Raw genomic sequence first — 13,136 nt, 5'->3', positions numbered from 1 at the left:
CTTGCTGATGATCCGGGAAACCTAGCGATTCGAAGTAACAAGCGGCGCACTCCGGGTACTCTATCGCAAACAAACAAACAAGCATACAATAAGTACTCATCTAATGCATAGGTAAAACTCAAATAAGAGATCCAACCAGAAGGTTCATCTTAAGAACTCTGGTTTGCAAAAAGAATCAAATCGAACGAAGCAACGAAAGTCAAACGGCGAAAGAAAACAACTTCGTTCTACTAATATGGATCTAGGGCAAATTTTACAGTAGTAAAAACTTGTTTAAGTTGGTTAAACGGATAGAGGGTTTCGAGACGAAACTCTAGGCGCTTGAATCGCCTGATTCCGATAAACGAGCGAGAAGTTATACTAAAAAGAAAATCGGATCAGGAATCGCGATCAGCAAAATCGCGGATTAAATCCGAGAAAAAAGAAAAACGACGAACGTTCGCTAGAACGAACGAACGGACGAACGCTCGCTATTTAAATAAATCAGAAAAACCGAATCTAAAAAAAGCCGACGAAAAACCGACGGAAAAACCGAACGGTTTTTCGAAAAAAATAAAAAAAACCGGCGAGGAAATCGAGGCGTCGGCGGACCTCGGGCGGCGTCCGGCGGCGGCGGCACGGCAGGGTGGCGGGGCGGTGCGGCGCAGCGGCGCCGGCGGGGCGGCGACGACGTCTTCTGGCGGCTAGGGTTTTCGGGGGCTGGGGCGCTGGCTTCGGCTGGGCCTGCCCCTGGCTTATATAGCCTAGTCGGGCCGGAGTCCTAGTCGGACACGGCCCGTTAGGTCGGTTCGTTTTTTAATAATTACGCGCAGAAGAAAAATAAAAAGAAATACTAAACGGACTCCAAAAATCCCGAAATAAATTTTCCCGGGCTTCTAAAATCAAGCCGCACAAGATGAACATTTATTTGGGGCCTAAATGCAATTTTGAAAAATGCACATTTTCCCTAAATTCAAATAAAATAATGAAAAACTCCGAAATAAAATCTTATTTAATTTTATTATTAAATCCTCAATATTTCTATATTTTGGGAAAGTCATTTTATTTCCTCTCTCATATTTTTGTAATAGAAATAATTGATGATAAAATAAATAAAATCAAATGATCCTACTCTCAAAATTTGAGAAAACTCAAATATGAAAATAATGAATTCCCCAACTCTCTCCGTGGGTCCTTGAGTTGCGTAGAAATTCTAGGATCAAAACCAAACGCAAATAAAATATGATATGCAATGATGGTCTAATGTATAACATTCCAAATTGAAAATTTGGGATGTTACATCCTATGTCATAAATGATCTCATGCTCAGAAAAATGTAGAATAGAACATTGCTTCTTAACCGACATACCTATCTGAGACTCGACGTCCCTAAGCTTGGCGGCTCTCATAGCGCGCCCAAGCTGAAAGTCATCAGCGTCTGGCAGGTCCTAAACCCGGCTACTGACGCGCCTGCCTGATAGCACCAGGTCCGGATGGCCGCCAAACGCGATCACCTCCTCTGTAGTCCGTGCCGGCGGTGAGAAGAGCCCATCCTTAGGTCCGTCCGTCCTGACAAGACCGGGCGAAGGGGAAGAAGGCGACCTGGCGCCTCCTCCCATATCTCTCACCACTTCCCGATGCGGTCCATGTGTTGTCGGTGAAGATCGTGCCGGAGAAGACCTCGCGGATGAGTCTAGAGCCACCTGCCCTTGACCCACCTACGCCGAAGAACCCTCCAGCGTCCCCATCTGGGACGGACGTGCGGGTACAAGCGGAGGCGCGAGACTCCCCTGGGCTGAAGGAAATATGCCCTAGAGGCAATAATAAAGTTGTTATTTATATTTCCTTATATCATGATAAATGTTTATTATTCATGCTAGAATTGTATTAACCAGAAACTTAGTACATGTGTGAATACATAGACAAATAGAGTGTCACTAGTATGCCTCTACCTGACTAGCTCATTGATCAAAGATGATTAAGTTTCCTAGCCATGGACAAAGAGTTGTCATTTGATAAACCGGATCACATCATTGGAGAATGATGCGATTGACTTGACCCATCCGTTAGCTTAGCACTTTGATCGTTTAGTTTACTGCTATTGCTTTCTCCATAACTTATACATGTTCCTATGACTATGAGATTATGCAACTCCCGAATACCGAAGGAACACTTAGTGTGCTATCAAATGTCACAACGTAACTAGGTGACTATAAAGATGCTCTACATGTGTCTCTGATGGTGTTTGTTGAGTTGGCATAGATCGAGATTAGGATTTGCGACTCAGTGTATCGGAGAGGTATCTCTGGGCCCTCTCGGTAATGCACATCACTATAAGCCTTGCAAGCAATGTGACTAATGAGTTAGTTACGACATGTTGCATTACGGAACGAGTAAAGAGACTTGCCGGTTGTCGGTGTCAAAACCGGCGGATCTCAGGTAGGGGGTCCCGAACTGTGCGTCTAAGTTCGATGGTAATAGGAGACAGGGGACACAATGTTTTACCCAGGTTCGAGCCCTCTCTATGGAGGTAATACCCTACGTCCTGCTTGATTGATCTTGATGAATATGAGTATTACAAGAGTTGATCTACCATGAGATCGTAATGGCTAAACCCTAGAGGTCTAGCTTGTGTGGTTATGATAATGTATCTATCCTCCGGACTAAGTCCTCCGGTTTATATAGACACCGGGAGGGTCTAGGGTTACACATGGTCGGTTACAAAGAAAGGAATCTACATATTTGGTCGCCAAGCTTGCCTTCCACGCCAAGGAGAGTCCCATCCGGACACGAGTGCAGTCTTCGGTCTTTGTATCTTCACATCCCATCAGTCTGGCCCATGGCTAACAGGCCAGACGCCCGAGGACCCCTTAGTATAGGACTCCCTCAGTAGCCCCTGAACCCGGCTTCAATGATAATGTATCCGACACGTAGATCTGTCTTCGGCATTGCAAGGCGGGTTCCTTCCTCCGAACTCCAAGATAGTCTTCGGACGTATCGGCGTGTCCGGACCTGTAACACACACCACACACAACCGTAGAGAGAATATAATATTCCATGAGTCCAATCCACTGACAACTTTTTTACAACATGACATCACGTCTGCCCGGTCACTATATCGAACCGTTTTGTCTACCATCCCGTGTTTCAAGATGCGATTTCCATCGGCACGTCTTGTCAAAGCAGATATCGTGTCCCCTTATTGCGGGATCCTCATCAATACGGGCGTGGGTAACCCAACCATGCCGTTTACACAACCCTTGGGAGTAGGTGAGTTTTAAGGCGAGTAGGAAGGCGTTTGACATTCACGGCCTTTATAAGGGGATAAGGATTCGTCCTCATTCACCCACGCCTTCTCCTTCCTCTGCCCATCCATTCTTGAGCTCCAGCGCCCAAGCTCTAGCTTCCCCCGCCGGAGAAAGCACTCCAACCATGTTCGGATCCGGAGCTGGAGGCAAGTGGATGGCCTCCTCAGTTAAGAAGAAAGACATCAAGGAGCTCCGAGAGGCCGGATATCTGGCCAAGGAGATCGTTCACCGTCTCCCGGCCAAGGGACAGATCATCCCTACCACAGAGCCCCATGAGAGGGTTGTGTTTTTGACACATTTTGTCCGCGGGCTAGGATTCCCTCTCCACCCGTTTGTCCGCGGACTGATTTTTTACTACGGGCTGTGTTGGGGATATTACTATTAAGTATAAACCGGCCATAAAGGGCCGGGTTATGCTCACAAGGAGTTGATCATGTTTGAAGGCCATGAAGATAAAAGGGATGGCGCTTTACGGAGGAGATCTAACATAAAGGCCCAGGGTCCGAAGGCGATTAGGGCCCATAGATGTAAACTGCCATATTATATGTAACTTATGTTATAAGACAAGGAAAGGTAGAAACCGAGCCGGACACGTTTATGAACCAGCCTCGGGATTCTGTAAACCACCGGACGTCTACCTGTGTATATAAAGGGATGACCTGGCGGCGGTTTAGGAACAACAAACAACAACTCGAGAGCCAGGCAAAGCGGATTCGCTCCCTGGTCATCAAAACCCTATCAATTCCATCACAAACTGGATTAGGCTTTTACCTTCACCGTAAGGGGCCGAACCAGTATAAACTCTTGCGTCCCTTGTCCGCTTTAACCCCTTTAAGCTAACTCGCAGCGATGGCTCCACGACTAAGTCCTTTCACGAGGACATCTGCCGTGACAAAACCACGATAGTTGGCGCCCACCGTGGGGCCATCGCATGATGGTTTCGAGTTCTTGAAGGGCAGCTTCGAAGGACTCAAGGGATACGCTGTGGGCCGGATGACTAAGAGTCGTCGCGGCAAGCTCTACATCAACGATGCAGGATGGAGCCCCGAGGCCGGCTCAATTGAGTACGGGTACCGGGTCCCCATTGGTGGAATTCACGTCTTCATCGGTAAGATCGGCGAACCGGGCCCTGAGCCGGGCATCTGCATCGACATCATCGAGACGGCTCAGCATGCAAGATCTGCCCAGGTTCAGCCTGCCGTAAAGCGTGCCTTCATAGGTGTCATCCATGGAGCGGAATATGAGGATATATCAACATCTGGTGGCGAAACCGTTGTCTACTCCGATGACGAGTCTTCAACTGGAGAGACCAAGTCACTGTATCAGCTGCAGGATGGCCGAATTAGTGGTGGTTCCGATGGCGACAGTATTCCGGGCCCCCTTGATCCGCCGAGTCGGGTCGCGGTCTTCATGGCCGGTACACAATCAGCGCAACAGTCTTCTACCACCGCAGCAATGATTTCCGGTTCAGCAATAGCAACACCAGCAGGAGCAGGGGGCTCTATGCCGCCTCCGCTCAGGTTTTGTCCGATTTGTTCGACGCTTTGGCAACATTGCTGGCAGCAGAGGTTGACGCGGCAAACCGGGATCAGCACAACACGGAGATTGCAAAGGTGAAGGATCAGATAACTTAGGCTAAAGCGGACCTGGCGGCAGAGAACACCAGGATGGCTACAGAGCGGGCCGAGTTAGAGGCTCAGGCTTACTGGCTTATGCTGGATCAGAGTGCGTCAGATGATGTCATGAGGAGAAGATACCGGTCGCACCTTCCGCCGGTTTCTGAGGCAAGAAATCTTTTTAACACGCCAGGAGCAGGCACTAGCAACCAGCCAGTGGTAAACCGGGCGGAGGCGCCTGGGACCGAGGCACCGGTTCAGCCGCGCGCGATGGATCCACCCCCTCAGCCTCGTCAGAACGATGTCCCATCATGACACGTCTCAACGCCTCCGGGTCATTACTCTAACCCATTGGATAACATCGTTGCCGCCGCTTCATGATTGGCGGCTCTCCCGATTGATGGCGAGTCTCTAGTAGCAGTTGAAACATGACAGGCTAGGGAGCTCCTTCAGACGGCCTTGACTCAGCAGCAGGCTTATTCATATAGCCGCGAAAGGATTCATTCCACTCCCCTCCCGAGCCAGAGCTACAACAGGCATATCGATGAACCGGCCGTATCAAGCAGTGCGTGGAATCGTAATCCGCCCCGTGGCCATAACCCGGTGGGTGGCGGTGGCAATGCTCAGGATGTAGTGGATCGCGCTAGGGCATGTCGAGAGGCCGAGTTAGCGGTGCAACATGAGGCCCGCCAACTCACTCCGGTTCGTCCAACAACGTCGGTGGAACCAGGGGTTACCTCCAGTTCTTTGGGGGTACCATGTCTTGTCCCAGCACTGCGCAATGTACGGCAACCCAAGGATTTCAAAGGCTCGCGCAAGGTGCCAAATTACACCGCCGATTATCCCCCGAGTCATGGGTGGAAAGCTATGAGATGGCAATGGAGATGCTGGATGTGGACGAGACGGCGTGTGCCAAATACTTTACCATGATGTTGGAGGGAACATCTCGCACATGGTTGAAAAACCTGCCGGCCAACTCCATTGGGTCGTGGGCCGAGTTAAGGTCCCGGTTCATCCAGAATTTCAAGGATACGTGCAAGTAGCCCATGTCAATCATGGATTTAGCTGCCCGTGTCCAAGAGGAAGGAGAATCAACAACCCGCCGGGTGCACCGGGTTTCGGAGATTTTGCATTCATCAGACCGCATCAACGCTGACACAACAGTTTTAACATTGGAAGGCATTTGCCAGTTTGCACCTCTGAAGCTAAAGTTGGGATGGCTCAAATGCCATTGCAATGACATGGGAACACTTATGGCGGCTCTGGTAAAGTACGCCGACTCTGATAGTACCAAGGACCCCGAGTCTGATGACGACAAGACAGGGAAGGGAAAGAAGAGCGGCAGCACCAAAGGACAACAACATAACCTGGGAGGTCATGGGAACAACGGTAAACGCAAGGCGGATAATATCTTGGACTTTGTGGCTAACACCAACACCCAGGATAACGGTTAGTGGCGTAAGGGTAAACCGCCCCAGCGGGGTGGAGGGTCAGGCCCCAATCTTGAGCGCCTGTTAAATCAACCTTGCCCAAAGCATGGGTCGAAGGAAAGGCCAGCTCACATCTTTGGAAGGATTGCTTCATTATGCAGGAGCTCAAAAATTCAAATCTCTTTCAATACGACCATGGACCGCCCGGCGGTTCAGGAGGCGGTTTCCATGGGTCGGGTTATGGTGGTGGCAGTTTCCGTTCAGGATTCCAAGGCAACCAAACCGGGCATGTCAATCAAAGCAGTCAGGGCAACCAGGAAGGTTATAACCATCAGGGGAATCAACAGCAGTAGCAATCAGGTTATCAGAGCAATCCGAAGCAGTTGAATAGTGGGCAGTACCATGTCTTCACCACTAGCTTATGTAAGTCCGATCAGAAGCTTCATAAAAGGGTTGTGAACTCCGTTGAACCGGTTGTACCTCGTTATCTGCGCTGGTCTGAACAGCCCATTTTGTGGAGTCGAGAGGATCATCCACCCCGGGTTGATAATCCGGGTCATCTGGCCTTGGTGGTGGCACCTCAGGTTGGGGGGTATAAGTTCACCAAGGTGCTTACGGATGGAGGAAGCAGTATCGACATCCTTTACTATGAAACCTTCCGTCACATGGGGTTGACAGATAAGAATCTTAAACCGTCGAACACCATTTTTCATGGTGTGGTGCCTGGTAAATCGGCATACCCAGTTGGCAAGATAGCTCTAGAGGTTGCCTTTGGAGATGATCATGATTCAAGATCAGAGGTGTTGACTTTTGAAGTGGTGAAAATCAAGAGTCCATATCATGCCTTGTTCGAACGGCCGGCTTATGCTAAGTTCATGGCAAGGCCTTGTTATGTTTATGCCGAGTCATAAGGGGACCATCATAGTGCATGGGAGCCGGAAGATTGCTTTGGAATGTGAAGAGGGTGATGCAGCTTATGCCGAGTCGGTTTGTGCCATAGAGGAGCTGAATTTTTATAAGAACAACGTTGATTCGGCAGATATGACTTCTCTGAAAAAGCCAACTATAGAGCATGATCCGGCGCTGAAATTTAAAACGGCTGAGGAGACTAAGCTGGTTGACTTTGTTCCTGGCGATTCATCCAAGCAGTTCAGCATCAGTGCTAACCTGGATCCGAAATAGGAAAGCGCGCTCATCAAGTTCATCCATGAGAACGGGGACATCTTTGCATGGAAGCCTTCTGACATGCCAGGTGTACCGAGGGAACTCGCTGAGCACACTCTTAATATAGATTCTAAGTTCAAACCGGTTAGGCAGTTCCTCCGCCGCTTCAACGAGGAAAGGCATAAGGCTATTGGTGAGGAGGTAGCCCGTCTTTTGGTAGCAGGGTTTATTGTGGAGGTCTTTCACCCTGAGTGGCTAGCTAATCCGGTGCTGGTACTTAAGAAAACGACACTTGGCGCATGTGTGTGGACTACACAGACTTGAACAAGGCCTATCCAGCTGACCCCTTTGCCCTCCCTCGTATTGATCAAATTATTGATGCTATGGCGGGTTGTGACTGTTTGTGTTTTCTGGATGCTTATTCTGGTTATCATCAGATCAAAATGGCAGTTAAGGACTAGGAGAAGACAACTTTCATAACTCCCTTTGGAGCCTTCTGCTATGTATCTATGCCTTTTGGGCTCAAGAGTGCCCAGGCAACTTATCAGCGCTGTGTCCATAATTGTCTTCATAAACGGATTGGGCTTAATGTTCATGCTTATGTGGATGATTTTCTGGTGAAACCCAGAAAGGAGGAAACATTGATAGATGACTTGAAGGAAACTTTTGATAACCTCCGGGTTTATAAGATGATGCTTAATCTGGCCAAATGTGTCTTTGGTGTACCGCAAGCTCTTGGGTTTTCTGGTGTCTAATAGGGGCATTGAAGCTAATCCGGAGAAGATCACAACTATCACATCTCTGGCTAAACCGGCGTGTATCAATGATGTTCAGCGCCTGGCGGGCCGGACTGCGGCCTTAAGCCAGTTTATCAGTCGCCTTGGGTAGAAGGCTATCCCTTTGTATCAGATGCTTAAGAAGACGGATGACTTTGTCTGGTGTGATGTTGCTGATAAAGCGTTTGAGGACTTGAAGAGACAATTAGCCAAACCACCTGTCCTTGCGGCTCCGGTCGATAAAGAGCCCTTATTGCTATATGTGGCTGCTAATGCCCGGGCTGTTAGTGTGGCTATTGTTGTGGAGCGCAAGGAGGCCGGAAAGGAGTATCCGGTTCAACAGCCGGTTTATTACATTAGCAAGGTGCTTATTGAGTCCAAACAGAGGTACCCACATTGGCAAAAGCTGGTGTATGGGGTTTTCATGGCAAGCCGGAAGCTCAAGCATTATTTTCAGGGTCATCCTATCATAGTGATCAGTTCAGCCCCCTTGGGAGATATCATCCAAAACAGAGAAGCAACTGGCCAGATTGCCAAATGGGCTATTGAGCTTGGACCTCACGGGTTAAAATATACGCCTCGCACAGCAATCAAATCCCAAGCACTTGTGGACTACATCAATGACTGGACAGAGTTGCAGGCACCGGAGGAAAAGCGAGACAACACGTATTGGACTATTCTTTTTGATGGGTCCGGACAATTGGAGGGCTCGGGGGCTGGAGTCATATTAACTTCCCCACGACGTGATAAGTTTTGTTATGTTCTCCGTTTAATGTTCCCTTGCACTAACAATGCAGCTGAGTATGAGGCCTTGCTCCATGGTCTTCAGATGGCTAAGGAGATGAATTTAAGCCGGGTTAAGTGCTTTGGTGACTCGGACCTGGTGGCTCAACAAGTGTCTGGCACTTGGGATTCCAAGGATCCACTCATGGCGGCGTATAGGCGAGAGGTGGACATAGTGGCTGGTCATTTCAAGGGTTATCAGGTTGACCATATAGACCGACGAAAGAATGAAGCGATAGATGCTTTAAGTCGCTTAGGCTCTCAACGTAAACCAGTGGCACCCAATACCTTTCTAGATGTGCTGCATAATCCGTTAGTCAAGATACCTACGGAGGAGGATTTAGCTGTGCCTGACCCGGAGGCTCAATTGGTGGCGGCTCTTCATGTTATTCCGGATTGGACGGTCCCATACCTAGCATACATGAACCGGGGCGAGTTACCAGACGATGAAACCTTGGCCCGGCAGATAATCCAGCGATCCAAGTCAATGACCATTATCAATGGGGAGCTGCATCATTGCAGCGTAACAGGGGCGTTTCAGCGTTGTGTGTCTCCTCAAGAAGGTTGTGAGATTTTGCGTGAGATCCACGAAGGAGATTGTGGTCACCACGCCAGTTCAAAATCCTTGGTGGCTAAGGCCTTTCGTCACGGTTTGTATTGGTTGACGTCTCATGCTGATCCTGAGGATTTGGTAAAGAGGTGTGACAGTTGTCAGAAGTTTGCACGCCGTGCTCATGTTCCGGCCCAAGAATTAAGGATGATTCCAATCACTTGGCCGTTTGCAACTTGGGGGTTGGATATGGTTGGACCCTTTAAGAGGTCCAATGACAAGAAGACCCACTTATTCGTGACGGTTGATAAGTTCACCAAGTGGGTAGAGGCAGAGCCACTCAACAAGTTTGATGCGGCCACGACGGTTCAATTCATCAAAAAGGTGATCTTCTGGTTTGGTTTTCTAGACAACATTATAACTGATAATGGTACTAATCTGTCCAAGGGTGGTATGGAAGAATTTTGTCAACGTGAGCACATCCGGCTTGACGTATCATCAGTGGCTCACCCCCAATCTAATGGTCAAGTAGAGAGGGCCAATCAAGAGATTTTGAGAGGTATCAAACCCCGGCTTATGGTTCCTTTAAAGCGGAGCCGGGTTGTTGGGTGGAGGAGTTACCTTCCGTGTTATGGAGTATCAACACCACACCAAACAGATCTACGGGTTACACACCTTTCTTCATGGTTTATGGAGCAGAAGCGGTTCTCCCTAGTGACATCCGTCATGACTCGCCCCGTGTGGTGGCTTATGTTGAAGCTGATAATGAGCGAGCACGTCATGACTCACTGGACCTGTTAGATGAGGAGCGTGATCTCGCAGCGGCATGTTCGGCGATTTATCAACAATATCCGCGACATTATCACAACCGCCGGGTTAAAACCAGAACTTTTCAAGAAGGCGATCTGGTGCTCCGGCTCATCCAGGATCAGACTGATATGCACAAGTTATCCCCACCTTGGGAAGGGCCTTTTGTGGTCAGCAAAAATTTGCACAATGGATCATACTACCTTATTGATGTTCGAGAGCACAAACACTCATGTCAATCGGAGCAGGAGACCCAGCGGCCGTGGAATATAGCTCATCTTCGGCCTTACTATACTTGAGCCACAGGCTCTTCTTATGTACATAATTATGACAATGTATATATTATGATCAATATAATAAACCGGAGCCTCAGCTAAAGCGGGGTCTCTGTTGTTTTTTTTACATCATGTGTGTTTACATGAGGGCTTCTATTTATAAAGCGGAGTTCTACTGATCCGGCTTATAAAGCCGTACATATAAAGGGAAATCACTAGGGGGCTTGGTTGTATTCGCACCATAGCTACACCTCTTGATAGGCTTAAGGCTAAAAGGAAATTATGTGGGGCCAAAGAGAGTGTGGCACCAGCACAACTCAAACATAGGCACCCACCGAGCACAACTCAAATGTTGCTTGGGGGCTCTTTGCTTCTCAAAGAACAAAGAGTTTGCACCCTTTCAATAGGCTATCAAGCTAGGCTTGGAAGCCAGGTGTATTCACCTAAAACCCCGGGTTATCCTGCCTTTTTAAGTAAGCCACTCCATCCAGGTAAACCTGGTATGACCCGTCGAATGTTTGACAAGTCAACCTCATAGACCCTGAACTTGTCAAAGTTAAAACGATGATTGGTTAAAGATTGAGGTCCATCTTAAAAGGCTTTGAAAAATGGTTTAACTCAGTGGCCTGGCAGCCCATGAAAAGCCTCGATGTAGGGCCTAGCAGCCCATGAAAAGCCCTGCATATTCTTCTTGTGTTTTTTGCAAAGTTTTTTTCTCCTTCGATAAGATTCATAAATATTTTCTGATAAACCGAAGTTTATTAAAACCCAGCATGGCTTACAACGCTAAGTTGTCAGTACATGATCAGCTATAATCCGACACTTATTGATCCGGTCTGGTTTTGACTACAAGTCACCAGTATTATATGGATAAAACCGGTGTTTATCATAACCCGGTATCGTAAACCGGCAAACATGGAAGGAGTCATCAATATTGCAGATTGGTGTTATCACCCTTATTATAACAATTGTTGGTCAACCAACGAGGTAACATGTATCATCTAATTTATATCTGGTTGTTTTTAAATACAACCTTGGCTCTACACCTAGGTTGTATATTTGGGCATCATGACCCATCCAGCGGTAAACCGCCAGGACACTTTCAATCTCTTGTATGCAGGAACAAGTTAAAATACAGCCACTGAGGATTATGCATATAATAGATCCCAAAAGCATGGCGAGTTATCAGTATCAAGAAAAACAAGTATGCTCGATGGCATAACAGACAAGTGTTTGAACTAGCATATTACAAGGCGCTTTAATGCCCACATAGAATAATTGTTTCAGCAAGAGAGGCAGGCTGCGACAGGTTAAACCGGCCTCCGGTTCGTGACTCATCACCGGGCTAAGTTGAAGGCTGTGGATCGTCCTGTGCCGGTGCGTCTTCCTCCTCTCTATCCAGTGGCTGGAAGTCAATGGTTGACCAATCGATTCCAATCAAGGCTTGGAACATAGCTTCATCACTTATAAGGTTTGAGGGGTCAACATCAGGGGCATAGGTATGCTTACGGACTGGCGGCGTAAGATCTTCTACATCATGTGTTGGCGCAGGAAGTCTTTTGTGATCAGCATCATAAACCGGCTGGTAGTGAGAGAGATCTGTTTCTGCGGCCAATTTGCTCGCTATACGGCGCATTTCTTTTGTCAGCCTCCGAAGATCGTCATTGTTAAACTCAGAGCCGTCCTATTTTATGCTAGGATAGCCTCTGCCAATATCCGACGAGTCAAGATCCGGTATCCATGCCTTCGCCCACATTAATGCAGTCAGCGCACCAACCCTTGCACCTGATCTCTTTAACTCATCCAGACGGGCAAGCAACATTGACAATTTCTCAATGGTCTCCTTTATCAAAGATGGAGGCGGTTTGTTATGCGCAGCAGTGCAGATGGCCCGTTGAGCTCCGGAATATAACTGCTCTATCAGTGTATAGGCAGCTTTCAGCTTCATCCGCATGTCAGAGCCCAGGTGGGTAATGCGGGTTCCTGTGTTATTGCAAGCATTAGTAAACCGGCAACCGATGAGATAATGTTTAATGAAAAGCTTCAGGAGAGATACTTACCAAAAACAGAAGAGGCCATGGCATTGATCTGCCGCTTTAAATCGGTCAGTTCTTCGACCACCGGTTTAAGGGCTGCCTCTGCGTCTTCGGCTCTCTTTTGTAAAGCGGATTTTTCTATGCCCCTGTCTGCCCGTTCCTTCTTCAAAGTTTCATTCAGCTTCTCCATGGCTGTTAAAGCGCTGGTCAGTTCTTCTTTTGCCTTGGAGGTCTCTGCTTGCTGGGTTTTGATATTTTCTTGAAAGTCGGCGATTTGGGCTTCCTTTTTGCTCAGCTCAGCTTGTAAGAGAAAGACATATTATGAAGCAGCAGTATAATTTGGAAGTCCCAAGCACATAACAAGTTATACACTTGGCACTTGAGGGCTAATGCCTATTTGCTTGATTATCAA

At 48.0% G+C, this 13,136-nt stretch overlaps 1 protein-coding gene across 1 annotated transcript; it reads right to left on the bottom strand.

Annotated features, from left to right (window-relative positions):
• Window positions 1-12,372: 12,372 nt before the first annotated feature.
• On the bottom strand, window positions 12,373-12,914 carry LOC147978515 (uncharacterized). Its single transcript, XM_087516620.1, has 2 exons — window positions 12,749-12,914; window positions 12,373-12,671 (listed from the first exon to the last, which is right to left on the bottom strand). Exons 1-2 carry the CDS (start codon window positions 12,912-12,914, stop codon window positions 12,373-12,375), a joined length of 465 nt encoding a protein of 154 aa, XP_087372746.1.
• Window positions 12,915-13,136: the final 222 nt, after the last annotated feature.

This window comes from Triticum urartu, chromosome 3A (assembly GCF_056163025.1).
Source record: "Triticum urartu cultivar PI428250 chromosome 3A, HENAU_Tu73, whole genome shotgun sequence".
NCBI classification, from domain to species: Eukaryota; Viridiplantae; Streptophyta; class Magnoliopsida; order Poales; family Poaceae; genus Triticum; species Triticum urartu.
This window is presented reverse-complemented; position numbering and strand designations above follow the sequence as displayed.